The 16,003-nt window shown below is 38.1% G+C and overlaps 1 protein-coding gene across 2 annotated transcripts; it reads left to right on the top strand.

Moving 5' to 3' along the window:
• Positions 1 to 3,257: 3,257 nt before the first annotated feature.
• Positions 3,258 to 15,718, top strand: LOC105052302 (tRNA-aminoacylation cofactor arc1). Of its 2 annotated transcripts, none has more exons than XM_010933070.3 (12): positions 3,258 to 3,449; positions 6,340 to 6,444; positions 6,549 to 6,719; positions 7,309 to 7,374; positions 10,040 to 10,105; positions 10,602 to 10,718; positions 11,089 to 11,264; positions 11,338 to 11,428; positions 11,542 to 11,610; positions 13,084 to 13,175; positions 14,419 to 14,482; positions 15,335 to 15,718. In XM_010933070.3, the coding sequence occupies exons 1-12, from the start codon at positions 3,345 to 3,347 to the stop codon at positions 15,437 to 15,439; spliced, it is 1,227 nt and encodes a 408-aa protein (XP_010931372.1). In that variant the 5' UTR covers positions 3,258 to 3,344; the 3' UTR covers positions 15,440 to 15,718. The 2 variants fall into 2 exon arrangements, with proteins under 2 accessions (XP_010931372.1, XP_010931371.1); XM_010933069.3 differs by having other exon boundaries at positions 11,083 to 11,264.
• The last annotated feature ends 285 nt before the right edge of the window (positions 15,719 to 16,003 follow it).

Genomic DNA, 16,003 nt, shown 5'->3' with positions numbered 1-16,003 from the left:
CTAGATAGGATTAGGTTAGTTTGAATTGAATTCAAATGAGATTTGAATTTGAGTTTAAACTAATCGTTATCCTATCTCCTCTAACTATCTCGTCGCCCACCAGAAAAGACATTTTGTTTTGTGCGACAAAGAAGGATTACTGTGAAAATATTTCTAAGTGGGACGTGAAACAGAGAGTGGAGGCAGGCCTTCTATACACAAAACAGAGGAAAATAGTTTCCTCTTGGGCGTGAGTCTTCAGGCGTGGGCTCCCTAGGGTTCTGAACTAGGATTTCAGGAAGAGAAAAAAGTGAGAAGAGAGGGTCTCATCTTCATCTTCTTCCATCGCATCTTCCTCCTTAACATCCTTTTCTTCTCTAGAAGAGTCCGTGAGATTCGAAGAAAGAACGTGATCAGCCGTCAAGAGATCTTTACAAAGAGCTAGCACTCCAAAGAGATCGATCAGCAACAGGACTTCGTATAGACATCCTGTAGAGGTCGGACATTCTGTGCGGCTACTGTGCACCAGAAAGAATCTTAAATTCATAAAAATCAGTTGTGTTGATCATCAACCCATGCTCAAGTATCGAGTTTTGAACTTAGATTAGTTGTAGATATGATCTATTGTTGCATTGATATAATCCATGCTTGCTGATTTTTCGATTTCAGATTTCATATATGCATTATATTATATTATAAATTCTAACGTAGGCTGATTTTTCGATTTCAAATTTCATATATGCATTATATTATATTATAAATTCTAACGTAGAATTTATAAATGCATTATATTAATCTATCATGCATTTCATATATGCATTATATTATATTATATTATATTATAAATTTCATATATGTATTTCATATATGTATTTTTTAGATCTGATCTTATGCATGATAGATTAATAAGATTAATCTAAATATTTTTTTCTATGATTTATTTCGAAAAAAATTGAAATGCATGCATGAAATCACTTGCTATTTTTCTTCACATGGTCCCGATGGAAGCGGCAATGCTTCTTGTTTCTCTGACCCACTGGTGTCCTCATCTTTTCGGACCATCATAAAATATCCTTTCCTTCGATCTCCATGAGGATCTGAGGATGTGAGGCAAAGAGAGGAGTGTAGTCGATAAAGCGACGTGGAGAGCTCTTCGCCTTCCTTTGCTTCTGTGGGCGGCTCTCCCCTCTTTCCTTCTGGACTCCATGATTATCATCGCAGGGCCTCTTTCTATCACTATTCCTTCTCCCTCGGTGTCGAAGTGCCTCTTCCTCCTTGACCTGCACGTATTTCTACGTCCGAACGAGGAGTTCGGCATAGTCCTTCGAGAAGTTTATATTCAGAGAGAAAACCAGGTGCTCATCTTTGAGTTCACATTTTAGTACCGACATCGTGAGGACTTCATTGAAATGTTAGACTTCTAACATGGCTATGTTAAAATGCACCACATAGTACTTTAACAACTCACCCTCTCCCTGCTTGATGGAGAAGAGGGCATTGTTATTTCTCAACTGTAGCCTTTGGCTGCTGAAATACAGCATGAATTGCCTTTCCAAGTGCTCAAAAGAGTGGATGAATTCATGCAGGAGGTTGGAGAACCAAATTCTTGTGCTCTTCTTGAGCGTCATGGAGAAGGCTTGATAAAGGAGGGCGTCGGACGTTCCTTGCAGCATCATAAGGGCTTTGTAACCCTCCAAATGGTCAAGCGGGTCAGTGGTGCCATCATACAGCTTGACCATCGGCATTTTAAATCGATTCAAAATCGGTTAGTCCAGAATTTATTTAGAGAAGGGAGGCTGGGTTGTGAAGTCTAAGCCATCGATCTGGTGATGGCTGGCTTCTTGAAACTCGTCGAGTTGGTGTTTCAATTCTCGAACCTTCTTTTCAAGCTCGCTTTAGCACCAGAGGCAGCGTTATTGTGGGGAGAGGCTTGAAGTGGAGTCCCCTTTGAAGGACTTCAGCGATTGATCTGGTCGACCACCTCCCCTGGGGCTTTGAGGGCGTCGGGATGATCAATGCGATGTCGGTTCTGTCGACGTGAAACTCGGGCTGCATTTGATGGTCCTTGCTTTCGTTCAGATCGCTCTGTGTGGGTCCAGCAGCTTCTTTGTGATGGAGCCATCGGAGGGGCTTGGGCTCTTTCTGCACCAGTCTGCTGCAATTATTGTATAGCAGTTGTGAGCACTTGGACCTGCTATGCCAGAGTAATGATCGAATCCAGAATGACGGTAGCAGGTTGTCAGGGAGCCTACCCCCTAATGCTCCGTCCATTAGGGTTGCTATGCAACGAGGACTATCGATGTGACATGGTGAGGTAATTCTAAGACCGAGTTCTCACCATTCTCCTCTAGAAAATGGGGTCCTCCTCTTTCTTTAGCGTCAATCTGTTGCCGCTCCTCTTCGAGGTCAGTTGATGTGGCCAGACAGATGGATTGCTTGCTACAGTAGTAGGTTGCTGATTGGGACTCCAGAAACCTGCAAAATAAATCCACGCATGCCGAAGAAGGTGGGGATTTTTCGGTGGGGGATCCTCTGATAGTTAAGTTAGAGAGGATTGAAGAAGGAGAGAATAAAGGAGAGAGATAGGATGAGAGTCCAGAATTCTTCCCTTTTTTTTTTCTTTTTTTCTTACAGGAAGAAATATGACAGGTTGTTAGAGCCTGTCAGAGCTGGAGAGATGGCCATTGTGGGGCTAAAGTAGTGGTGTCAACGAGTTGTTGCAGTGCCAGGCATCCATGTTTGGGGTGTAATGGACCGCTGTAATAGAATACTGACGTGGTAGATTTCGTGTGCCAGGAGAATCCTGTGGCATTCAAACTTGAGAATGGAGCACTGAAGGCTAGAGCGGAATGGAGTGAGACCAGTATGAGATCCCGATCTCTTGTGTGTCATCAACTTATGGCCGATGTAAATGATCGATCGGGGGCCAATACTTGGTGCCGCCATCCAAATCGATGATGAGCAATTGTATCAAGACGCTAGATGTTCGCCACGTCATTAGGAGGTGGTCATGCCATCCGGCAGGCGAGATATGGCCAATAGGAGCTTTTCATCAATAGTCAACTTAAAATGGAGAGACCAGGCCCGTTCCGGACCCAACCTAGGTCTGACCTGATCGAATCCTTCTTAGATGGCTAGGGTACGTTGTGGATTTGACATGATCCACGTGATGGATCAGCCCAGATTTGGCGACACCCGGAGCCGCCCGACCCGACCCAATCCAATAGCGCCCAGAACAGTTTTTCTCGCATCTCTTCGCGGCTTGGCTTCAGGTGGCTTCTTGCGTAGGTCACACACGAGTGAGTGCAGCGTTTAGCCCCCTAACCTCAGCACCGCAGTAGCCGCTTGCCATTCGAGAGCGAGAGATGACTGCGGCGATGGAGTCGAAGGGTTCCGATGGCGGAGACCTCGCTTCCAATCGGAACAAAGCGATTCTTCACGCTCTCTCCAAGCGCCTGTCGTTCGATCCAGTGAGTTCTTCATCCTATTAACAAAACTCGATGCCTGAAACTTTGATTCTTTCAAGAAACTGGCACTTTTCGATAGGATAGTTGATACTTCCAAGCACACGAATGCTTCATTTCACTCTTTCTTTCGATAGCTTCTGTTGGATCTTTGTGAAAATTTGCCATCTTGATGTGGATTCTTTGGCTTTTGATCGTTATTGTTGTTTTATGTGCTTATTTTTGCCTGTGGATTGGTGTTTTGTACTTTTTGTGCGGTAAAATTTGATTATGGGATGGGGTTTTGAAGAGAAATGGCATTGCGGATGGAGATAGAGAGAGGTTTGTGGGGGTTCTTGACAACGTAGTGGTTATGGATGCTAGTTACCGAGTAAAGTTCGAATTAAGATCTATCTAGAGCACGTGGGAGGAATTCTTGTTGCTCCCATGATTGATATCCATGGCTTTATAACTATTTCGATAGTTGAACTTTTAGTGTCTATAGAGATCTGTTGACGTTTGTGAATGCAGACATTAGTCATCAGTTTTTTACAGATGTGTTCAAATTAAAGCACAAGTTATTTCCGTACATTATTATTGGGTGTCTTAAGAGCACTTCTTTAATGATTTCAATTATAGTCTTGCATCTTCAACATTGTTTCAACTAAGAATACAGTTTGATCAGTCCATATCCATCCATAAGAGACTGTTTTTTCTTGTTTGTTTTAGTTCTTTTTTGTGAATATGTAGTGACATGCTTATAGTTCTAACTTGATTAATTGAGTCCTTTCTTGTTAATCTTGATTCATTTTGCATATCGGTTGCTGACATTGTCTTTTGCTAAACAGATAGGGTTATGGGCAGGCCTTTCTCATAGTCTTTATGTTGCATATCAGAGTGTTGGGTTCACAAAGAGAAGAAAAATAGAAGAGGGAATATTTTGACAATTTTTGTGGGTCCTATTTTCGGTTAAGTCAGAGTTAATAGTCCTATTTATTTTCATCATAGGATTTAGTAGCCCTCTAACACCATTTTCATACGGCTCCAAATTTATAACCAAAATACTATTTCTAGTTTAGGTTCTCTTAACATCTCTGTTGTCTTTGTTCTTGCTATTGTTATTATGGTTGATATCATGGTTATCATGCATCTGCAGTTTCACCTTAAGGAGTTAATTCTTTCCTTTTAGTTTATTTCCTTCTTGCATCAAGAATTTCTTAAATAAAGGTATATGCAACCTCACTTTGAGCTATATACTAAATTTCTTGTCATTTGAGGAGAAGGGTTACTTTTCCTTTCATGTATATCCTTGTTTTTCTCTTGAGGAATTTAGCTTCCTTTTTTCCTGTAAGTGTCCCTAAGGTGATCATTGTTGTTAGGAACCTATATGATCAACATCTGTGAGAACATTTGAAATAAATTTAAGAACTTTCCTTCATTCTCTGTAGTGATGTTTCTTTCAGTCTAGGTGCTGATTTCTTGGTTTTTTGCATATGGCAACTCTTTATAGTTTTCTTTTCCCCCCTTTTTGCTAGATAGCATCCCATCTTCTTCCCTAAATTCGCACTCAAAATTTGCAAAACCATAATCTGTCGCCAGGTATCAAAACCAAGCCCTTATTTCATCATTCTTAAGGGTTAATAAAGCCTTCTAATATAATTCCCCATCAAGGTTCCAGAACTTTTGTTGTTGGTTTGCCCTTTGTTTGGATCTTATAGGAATTTCAATAGACTTGCAATTTCACTTTTCTTGGACAGTATATATTTCTTATTTTGAATTCCATCACCTAACATCTACTAATGAATCAAGCTCTAGATCATCCCTTTCTATCCCTACTTTCCATTAAAGAATGAAAGAAGGAAAGAAAAGGTTGTCGTGATGCATTTGATGTCTTTACAACTTAGACTATTACTATGGACGTGCTTGGGAAAAACTATACCACTTCCATAATACATGAGCTTGCAAGAGTTCTTTGGAAAATTTTTGCCTCAAGTTTCAGACATCCAAATACTTTTTGTCATCATTTTGCCTGATGTTTGAGTTACTTCTGATCTATTACAAGCTTTCCATGGCATAGAAGCCACACCATTGATGTTGCTTCCCTTCCCACTTTAGCCAACTTCTTTTATCTAGTAAAAGCAAGGGAAACCAAATGATTCTGGTTCAAGACTAGACCTGTCCACAAGCAGGTGGCCTGCCTGGGTTGCTCGAGCCTGAAGCCTTTTTGGGAGGCTTGGGCTAAAGGTTTTAGGCTTGAAGGCTGGGGTGGGCCCACTTGGCCCGAATAATTTCTTTTGTTATTTATTTATATTTGATTTATTTGTAGACTTAGTTAATAATTGTTCATATGTAATTTAATGAGTTAATTGATATGTTGTTGCTTATTGGAAATACTTAATTATTCATATTTAGTATTTTTTTAGAATATTTTAAAACATTTTTAGTATTTTCTTGAATATTTAAAGTGGTCATGAAGCCCCAGGTCTAGTCCGAAAGACCGAAACCCCAGTAAGGGCTGGGCCATCCCGGGCATAAGCAAATTGGGTTCATCTTTGTGCAAAGCCCGGCCTGAGCCCCACGTAGCCTATCCATGAACAGATTCAAGACAAAATGCATCTAATTGGACCTCCCATCTTAGGAACTCATTTCCATTAATTCTTGTAGTTGCTGTTGCATTAAAACAACCACATCCTTTGTGGATTTAATGGGAATCGCCCATCATACATCACTACTTAGCAGCTTTATGGAGGAAAGCCATTGTTCCTAGTGCATGTATTCTTAGAATGTATGGTATGGCTCAAGCACACACCATAACTTTAAAAGGCTTCTATATCATGTACTAGATGACTATTGTTGTATAGGAATACAGGATGGAAATGAAAACTTGATAACTGACTAATGATATTGAATTTCACAGAAGAAATTTCCAAGTGAAAGCATTGGAGGATATGACATTATGAGCCTGCTCTCAAACATATTGCAGCTGTCAGCGAGTGGGGTTCCTTTGCAGAATCCTGAGGAGGTAAAAGTTAAATTTATGCAAGTATAGGTTTGCTGCATTTTGGGTTCTGTTGTCTTGATCATCTGTAGAGTATCTCATCTTAATATTTTGGGTTCTACTCTCAGATTATGAAATGGGTAACATTTGCAAGTAACTTTCCCAGTGAAGCTGATGCTTGCCATGCAACACTCAAAGGTCTGAATGAAGATTTGACCCAGAGGGCTGTTTTATTGGGTGATGGACTTAAACCCTCAGTGGCTGATATTGTTGTGTTTTCAGCACTGCATCATTTTGTGGTATGTGCTCATGTATTAATTCTTATAAGTCTTTACGATCATTTTTGATGTTCTTTTTATCGTACATTCTTTCTATTGGAGTGCAGCTTGGTTATATTTATCTGTTTTCAGTATTTCATATCCGGCTAAAGCCTACATTTATGCTAATTAACAGCAATTTTCAATTTAATCTTAGTAAGTTTTGCAAAGACATGATTCTCCAGCTCTCATGTATCTGCCCCTAATGTAATTCGTGTGCATGCAAGGGTGTATTCGCATTCATGAATATGTTAGGTATGAGTTTGTGTTGTCTCAGTCCCTTTTCCTGCATCTGTGAAGGCAGGCAGGCATCGTATCTTGAAATATGGGTCTTACTAGTACTTAGGAGAAGGAACCATGTGATGTATAGTCTATATGGTTTCTTTCTCTGGAGTTGTTGTTGTTCCAGACTGTATGCAAGACAGATGCAACTTGAGATGTTGTCTTCTTTTCTTTGTTTTCCTGTACTTTATAGTTTCTGAGTACAGTTACTGCTGCTACAAGGTACTATAACTTAAACTAGATCAAATATTCTTTTCATTCTAATTGTTTGGCATGGTGATTATGTCAGAGCCAACTTACTGCCTCAGATATGCAAAAGTTTTCAAATGTGATGAGGTGGATGGACTACATTCAGGTAGTTTGCTTGTGTTCTCTTATTCATTTTTCCAATTTTGTCCTTTCTTTCTTAACATTGTGTTTTGGTCTCTCAAAGAGCTCATCATATAAGATTGCAGCATAGATGTTTTTCTTTGTGAAGTTGAATCTTAGATGCCATCACCCATAGAGCTTCCAATATGACAAGAGAACTCTAGAGCATCCATCATACGTCCATAGGGTATTCCATGGTTTTCTCTCATGCAAGCATGTGAAAAGGGAATGTAATCTTCTTTATTAGAGTCCTCAGCATCACAGTTTTAAATTTGGGAGAATCCCTTTTATGTTTACATAGATAATTGTATTTGTAGTTTACTTTTGCATGGACCCTTTGAGAATCCCTAGAAATATGGTTGTCATGCAAAATGTCCTAACTCCCCATGTTAGAAAGAAGAGAGGGTATCTCAACTGCCTCTCTTTTTCTCTTTTATATCTCTTCCAAAGCCCATATTTTCCAAAATAAATAAAAAATACTCAATCACAGCCATCCACATGCATTTCATGTGTCAAAATCTGGTATTATTAACTGTATGGTTATGTAAATATTGTTAATTTAATCTGTACATTTATAATGTGTTAATTCAAAAATTGTTAATTTTAACTTTGTACATCTGTAATGTGGTAATGCTGTATGCATCATGTTTTAAATGCTATGCTATCTTTCCTTTCCATGGCATGGGAAAAAATGCTGCTATTATGCATTAGGTGCCAGCGGCATAGGCTAGGGTTGGGTTTTGCTTATTTGGAGTTGGATTAGATTTTGTACTATTGTTTGTGATAACTGCATATTTGTACTTTTTATTCATCTATGCTTACCACATTTTGGTGACTATATTATATTGATCATTGAAGTACATATATTAGGCTATTTTGTTCCATTTTAGATGACATGCATCATTTCATCTTTCCAAGGCTTAGTCTTGAAGTATCCTTGATGGGCTTTTGTATGCCACTTCTAGGGAATTTTATGTGTAAGGTTCATTTTCAGAATGTCATAGGGGGATTAAGCAACATGCTACCTTATTTTGGCACCTTTTCATTTTAGTTTTAAGGAAATTGGGGTTTTTCCTCATCCACAGCCAATTTCATTAATGTTTGTTGTTTATCACTGTTAGCTCAGCAAAAAGTTCTTCATAAAGATATATGCAAGGAATTGATGCATAGCATCCTTCCAACCTGATGTACCTTAGCATGTCCATTATCTTTGTTGTGCCTCACATTATTTCAGATACCTCTTACATGTGATTTGGGAACTTGGGCATTGCAGTAACTAGTTTCCCCATAATGAACAGAATATGGAATGTATTCCCATGCACTAGCTCATGGTTTCATGACTTTCCTATTAAATGAATGACATGATTTTCATCAGGAATGACCTATCTATCCTATATTCTCTTAATTTATTTTGAAGGTTAAACAGGAGAAGAAAAGTCCTAAAATATTACTGAAGCAAGTTATGAGAAAGAATTTGCAAAATCATGTGGTGACACTAAGTATAGCCCTTAATAGGATTTTGTGGCAAATTGTGACTCATAAAGCAACTCTATCTATTGAGACAAGGCTCAATAGTTGTACTTCTTGATGTGTATTTCTCTGCTTATTGTAATTTGTCTGTAGCATTGATTGGATGTAAGTGATTTGCTGATCTCACTGTCATTGACTTATTGGTAGTTGTGCTATACCATCATTTCTGAGCTTAGCATTGCTTAAGTCATCTACATTGTCTGCCAATTGATTGCCCTGTCATGCCCTGTTCCATTACGTTTTATTTTTGTTGCATTAATTGCTACTTTATGGCACCATCTGGAGTGCACTCCTGCCATGCTCTGCTCCACTTTCGTCATTTGATTCTGATTGGATTGGGTGATGTTCTGGTTGTCATTGGGGCACCACTTTTCCTATCTTGGAGAGCTATATGTTGCATGTAAGGCTACTTGCTTAAGGCAATGCTCTAATATAACACCATTTTTACTGTTCCAAGAATTGGATTAAATAAGTGGGGATTAAAGTCAAGCTAATCACAAAAAGCATGTGATTCTTTGAAGCAGATCCAAACTTGATATTTGCGAATGTCATGGTATCCTGAAATAGGCATGCTTTGTGGTTATGGTTATAGCTAAATAGTAATGCTTGTGAGGATTCATAAGCCGGTTCCCGAATGGCAGGGACAAGGCATGATGATTATGGTCATTGCTATGGTTTACTTTCTCAAATCGTAGGCCTCCTTTGCGGCACAACTATTCGTATGCTCTCTCCATCCTTTCCTTTTCAACTCAATTTTAAGCCTATTCTAGATTCTTGATGTTGATTGGACCGACTTTATATCATTTACCATTGTTTCATAACAATGCCATGTCATCCTAAAAAATTCTGTCATCTTATGGAAGACTGAGGAGCATAACTCTAGTTTGCATTGATCTTTTTTTTTTTAAAAATGTTTTTGTGAGTCTTCGGAATACTGTTGCCACTAGTTTCCTCATGTTCATTGACAACCATAAGACCTCCCATTTATCTGCTTTATCATATCTCCTTTTTTTTTTTTTTTGGCCAAGTTCTTCTTTTATTTGTCAACTTGATGTCTAGGTTGCAAAGAAGATCTTGGTTTCGAATTTATCTCTTATGATTCCTCTAATTGTTGGATGCAGAACAAGCAAGATTTTGGTGGAGAGCTTAAAATGATTGTCGTTAACAAGCCTGTATTCGAACCTGTTGTGAGTAATCTTTATGCATATTATTTTGATCAGTCTTTCTTGATTACTGAAGAGGTTATGTTTGATTACTCATATTCTGTTGATTCGGTCTTCCTTGATTACTGGAGAGGTCATGTTTGATTACTGAAGAGGTTATGTTGTTTCGTGTTTGCTCTTATTATCTTATATTCATTACTTCTGTTTCTCAAACATCCCTCGGTTACTAATCTGCACTAATTGTGTGCTGTATTATTGTGGCTGCATATTATTTTTCACTGTTAAATACCAACATCATCTTTTTCTTTTTCAATGGATGAAACCGTTCTTGATTTCACTTGACTGTCTTTTGTGCTATGATAGAAATAGGATGACAGGCATGGTTTAGGAGTATTTATAGATGCCTTGAGAATTTTAGTTTAATGGTTGGAAAATAAACTTTGCACTGATTTTTTATATTCTGCACATGCATTTGAACAGTGGGGAATGATTATGACTTTTTGTTTGGTTCACTTTGCAGTGCTCAAAGAAAGCAGATAAGACAGATGCTGATCTGACTTCAAAAAAAGTTACTCAGGGTCCAAAGAATGTAGACAAGCCCGAAGGAAATATCGATCCAAAGAAAGGTGCTGCTGAGGTAATTTGTGCCCTATATACTGCTGTTGTGCTTTTTGTTGAGCTTATTTACCTTGATGGAAATGTTGTCCGTTGGCAACTGTGTGCTCGTGGGCCGTCTCAGGGGTGCTTATGACAAATTTTTGTCACCATGTAGTGACTGCATCTTATTGTTTGTTGATAATGTTATGCTTTTGCTTACTGGTATTAAGCATATAAAAGCTTATAAATAGACATGTAAAGTCATCTCCAGAGATGAAACAATGTAATATCTTATGCTATTTCCATATTGGTTTGCTGATCTCCATTTGTTATAGCATTCTTTTCCTTTTTCACATTTTCATTGAGTTGGTGACATCATTAATTGTTTGATCAAAAATTTCAAGAAAAAGGCTTCTGGAGATACTAAAGCTACCGAGGCATCAACAAGAAATAATAAAACCACTGAGGAAAAAAAGAAAGCTTCAGAAAAAGAATCTGCTGAGAAGGAAGCAGATTGCAGTGTTACTCTTCTTAATATACAAGTTGGTGTTATTCGCAAGGCATGGAAACATCCATCTGCTGACAGGTTGTTCTGCTTTTTTTTAAGCATTTATCTTAAATTTTGTCAAGAACTTCATAGTTTTTAATCCATTCTACAGTTTATTGGTTGAGGAGATAGATTTGGGAGATGGCAACTTACGCCAGGTAGTTAGCGGTCTTGCTAAGTTTTGTAGCCCGGATGATCTATTAGTAAGTACAAATTACAGAATGACTGCAGTTGGTTTGGCATTTATTCATTATATATGTAAATTATGTTAGTTGTTGTTGAATATTCTTATGCATGCCTTTATTTATCATTTCAGAATCGCCGTGTAGTGCTTATTACTAATGTGAAGCCAGGAAAGCTGCGAGATGTAATGTCTGCTGGACTGGTATATCTCATTCTGTTCTAATCTTTTAATTGGGACTTATAGTTGTTTTTTGAGAGACCACCTTTGGATGCTTTATCAAGACTTTTCCAAATCAAGGTTTCAATTGTCGTGGTAATGCGTCAATGGTTTTAATTTTGCATGTTAAGATGATCCTTGTGTCATGAGGTCAGTAAGTTGCGCATTTTCCAGTACCAAAACTTGAAGCCATTGTTTGTTTTAAAGTTGACCTAATCTAGTAAACAATAGTTTAGTGACCACAAATGTACTTCAGCAGATAATTTTATATCATATAAGCTTTGCTAACAAAGTTCCATGATGGTTGCTGTTCTCTGTATGGTTTGTTTTAAATTTTATGATCTTCTGTACCATTGACTGGGCGACTTTGGGTCTAGGTGGCCTATTTGTATACCTGAGCTAGTATGTATACCAGAAGCTTCATTTTTTATCCTGGCTTGCACCTATCTCATGTTAGTTCCAAGGACAGAGAAAGCCTTTCCACAATATGACATTTTGTTCCCAATTTTGGCTTGGATTGATAATGCAGCTAAGCCTTATTGCTCATTTTTGGGCATTTTCATCACATCTAGGCCAAAATGCTTTTAGGCCATGTCTGGGCCATTTACCGTATGATGGGAGGCTTATGCTCTGTATTGTATCTTTTTAAGCTGTTCCTGTCAGAGTTTTGGTGTTTTTGTTATGGATGTTACCTTCAGTTTTCCTATCAATTAAGCTCATCTCTCTGGTTTGATGGGTATCATTCTGATGTCACATGCAAGAACCGCCAGTTCAAGCCTGGCTAATTTCAATTTGGAAACCCAACATTTTTCTTGGCTTCCCATCGGACCTATAAGTTGGTTCCTAGCCTAATGGCCTGCCTGTCCGGTAGAGACAATTGCTATGCATATATTTGATCGGTTTAACATTGGAAGATCATTGAAGAAATACGAAAATTTGCAAAGCGATACCAAAGAAGCATGCCTTAGCTTCATTGTGTATGTAAGTGATACAACAGCCAGCTTATTTTTTCTTTTCTTTCATCATGTGCATTGGCCTTCTCTACTTTGGAATGCGTGCAAAGTCTACTTAAGTAGCCAACTAAACAAATTGAAAAGCAAGCTTGAGATGTCTTAAAGGAAGCCTCACTACTGCCACTGGAACTTCCATATAATTATTCTAGAAACTGTAAGAGTCAAGTCTTAAAGGCTTTAATGGTTTTTCTACCTGTGTAATGTAATATCACTGGACAAGTGGTATCCTGTTTGATGCTGCATTCTCTGGCCTTTTGCTTTTTGGAGGTGCGGCCTCCAGTTAGGAGCATGTAACTTTAACTATGGACTCCATGAGTTGGCTTTTGCCCCTCGTGTGCTTGTCTTCTTTTGAAGCATCAGTCTTTGTTAGCAAGTCTAAATCTTCTCTATTATATGTGGAGAAAATAAGAAAATCATGTTTAGTATTTGAGTCCACATTTTACAGGTGTTATGTGCTTCTGATCAAGAGCATACGGTTGTGGAGCCTTTGATTCCTCCAGAAGGAGCCAAACTTGGAGAACGTGTTTCATTTTCAGGGTAAGTATGCAATATCACAACATTTAACCTAGTATTCTGATGTAACAAAACCTCAGAAGTCATGTAATTTCAGCCTGTGAACAAAACATATAGTTTTAAATTTTGCTGCTTTTATTGCTGGGTTGCTAAGTAACAAATTTCTTGCCGTAATCAATTTATATGCAAAGGCTATTTTCTATTTAAAATCAGTTACTATGAGTTATATATCGAACACAATTTGCACGTGTGCATATGAGTGTATGTGTTGGTGAATAGGTGAGAACTGATATAATGTCTTGTTTTGTGCAGACAGAATTGAGGTGTTTTCATGTGCATTTTTATACTTTTACAGAACTCTGTTTTTCTTTTTTTCTGCTACTAGTAATTTGGCAAATATCTCTGCTATGCTTGTTGATCTCTCTCATTTAGTGACTAAGTTGAGATTTGCTCTTTGGCTATAATATTGTTTACCTTTGCAAGGTCTGGTACCAGATTAACACTAGGGGGATGTCAATGTCATAGTATATAGCAATCAGTTGTCACTTTATCTTTGGTGTGTAAATGGAGGATTTGGATTATACGTCTGCATGATCAATATCTCCTCTCAAAATACAGACATGGACGTGACTTGGATAATGAAATTGTGATCCATAAGAAACACAAGGATATGAACAAAAACATGCCTTGGATGACGATAATATGGGCTCCTGAAGGGATAAGGTTATAGGAGTTCTGACCCATTGTGCATCCATGATTCTAGATATTTGCCTTCTAAACAGCTCTTACAGTAGGGCCTGTTGAATCTAGTCTGGACAGTTAAAAAGGCAGGACTAAGGATAAGTTAAAAGAGCAGGTTCTTGTTATTGAAACTAGATTGGTACATGTTCACTTATTTTTGAAGTATTGATTCAGACATCATTGTAGCTGTATTGTTTGTTTATTTTAAAAAAGAAATGAAATCATCGAAGGAATATATATAAAAAAAATGCTTTTGGGCAATTGCATATGATTTAATTTCTAAGGCAAATATGGCCTAGGTAATCAAAGTTCTAATTATCTTCTTTTAAAATGTCTCCATAATGGGACACTGACGTGGCAAGGTATCAGATTTAGCCCTTTTGTATTTTTGTAGTAGCATCATTAATCATGCCCTTAGTTTTGTTGGAAATTGAATATGAATAATTCTTGTCAACATTTCATTGCTATTTATTAGAATGAGTTAATATCTTTTCCTTTGTGTACTTGCCCCTTGTGACTGTGGCAGGTATGAGGGAAAGCCAGAAGATATACTAAATCCAAAGAAAAAACAGTTGGAGAAGATCACCCCGGTATGCTTTATTTCCTGTTGCACTTTATTTTCTTTCTGATTCATTTACAAGGATCATTTACCATTGAGCAATGATACATCCATTCACTTTCCTTGATATGATTATGCCTATTCACATATCTGACTAATCTTGTGGTGTGACTGAATTTAGTGCCTAAGTAGTCCACATTTGGGATGAATAGCCTCATGCCTATGTGATATGTCCCTCGGTGTTCAGAATTTCCATTGGTGGAATAGGAGATCAGGAGTTAAATGCAACTTGTGTTTTTGCATTGCTGTCATTTTTTGTATGATGGAGGCTGCAAAGACCTTGTTTGACAATGCAATCTGGAAACTGAACTCACAAATCATTTTCCTTCAGTGCTTTCTATTCTACTTGTTGGACAAAAACTACCTCCTTTTTTTAAAAAAAATATTATTACAACCCGTGTGATTATGCTTTCTTTTTTTTAATGTATGAATTTCTTCTGGATTTGAAATTTTTGCGCCTTTGTCAGGCTACCTACTTGAAGAACGGGTTCCTTGTATGTTTTGCTTATAGCAAGTGCAGTACTAGTCAGTCAACACAAGTTCACATTAGCCCTTGTGTTTTTAAGTTTCTGGTCTTTTGTGGGCTCGGCTGACATATAGATATAGTTCTGTGATGCATTTCCTGTCAATGTTGTGCTGATGTTCTCATCTTTGCTTTCTATCAGGATTATTCATTTTAGCTATTTTCTATGTTATTGTTCTTCTTAGCTTCAGGAAGGATCATGCATGAATGCTAAAACTAATTGGTCATTTGTGACTCGGTATGATGACTACACGTGTGCATGCTAAATAATTGAATTTTCTAATGTTTTGGTGGATTCAGCATCTATATACCGATGACAAAGGTGTGGCAACATACAAAGGAACACCATTCCTGACATCTGCTGGCCCATGCACATCATCCATTTCCAATGCAAGCATCAAGTGAGCGGCTCATCCTTACCGTCGGTGGCATTCTACATATCATTGTACCCATAGATGTTCTCTCTTGCTTTATGGTGCGGTTCTCAAGTGCAAGAACATTGCGTGAATGCGTCAATCCTTGAGTGCCCTTATACTGGCTGATTTGTAGGTCACGTCTCTTGTTATCTACAAAAGATGCGATTTCTTTAAAGCATGCATCTCAAAATGGAAGCGTACCGATTGCTTGTAAGATATCTGAATTATATTATAAATTTTGATACTAGAAAATTATCGTTGTTAGTTATCTTCATTGTACAAGGAACTGCTTTGTTGCATTTGCCACGGACATTGCCTTTGGTGTTGAAGAGAGAATGGCACAAGAACTTCCATGCAGTTGGGAACCAGCAGTGACCCATTGCGATTTGCAGAGCCGCAATTGTTTTTTGCCGCATGAAAAGGAGCGTTTTTTTCCTTTCGTGCCTGGTGTTTACGAGCACATGTGCTTTGCTTTACTCCAGAGATAGGCATGTCCGTGAGGAGGCATCTGTTCTTTTCTTGTGCTCGGTAGGTTGCCCACCTTTGCCTTCAG

This window comes from Elaeis guineensis, chromosome 10 (genome assembly GCF_000442705.2).
Source record: "Elaeis guineensis isolate ETL-2024a chromosome 10, EG11, whole genome shotgun sequence".
Lineage (NCBI taxonomy): Eukaryota > Viridiplantae > Streptophyta > Magnoliopsida > Arecales > Arecaceae > Elaeis > Elaeis guineensis.
This window is presented reverse-complemented; position numbering and strand designations above follow the sequence as displayed.

What these genes read in the sequence shown, in the direction of transcription:
- LOC105052302 (XM_010933069.3), top strand. Translation starts at nt 3,345, where the DNA reads ATGACTGCGGCGATGGAGTCGAAGGGTTCCGATGGCGGAGACCTCGCT. An exon ending in CAAAGAAAGGTGCTGCTGAG is followed by an intron (nt 10,719 to 11,082) that starts GTAATTTGTGCC and finishes AAAAATTTCAAG; the next exon opens with AAAAAGGCTTCTGGAGATAC. An exon ending in ATGTAATGTCTGCTGGACTG is followed by an intron (nt 11,611 to 13,083) that starts GTATATCTCATT and finishes CACATTTTACAG; the next exon opens with GTGTTATGTGCTTCTGATCA.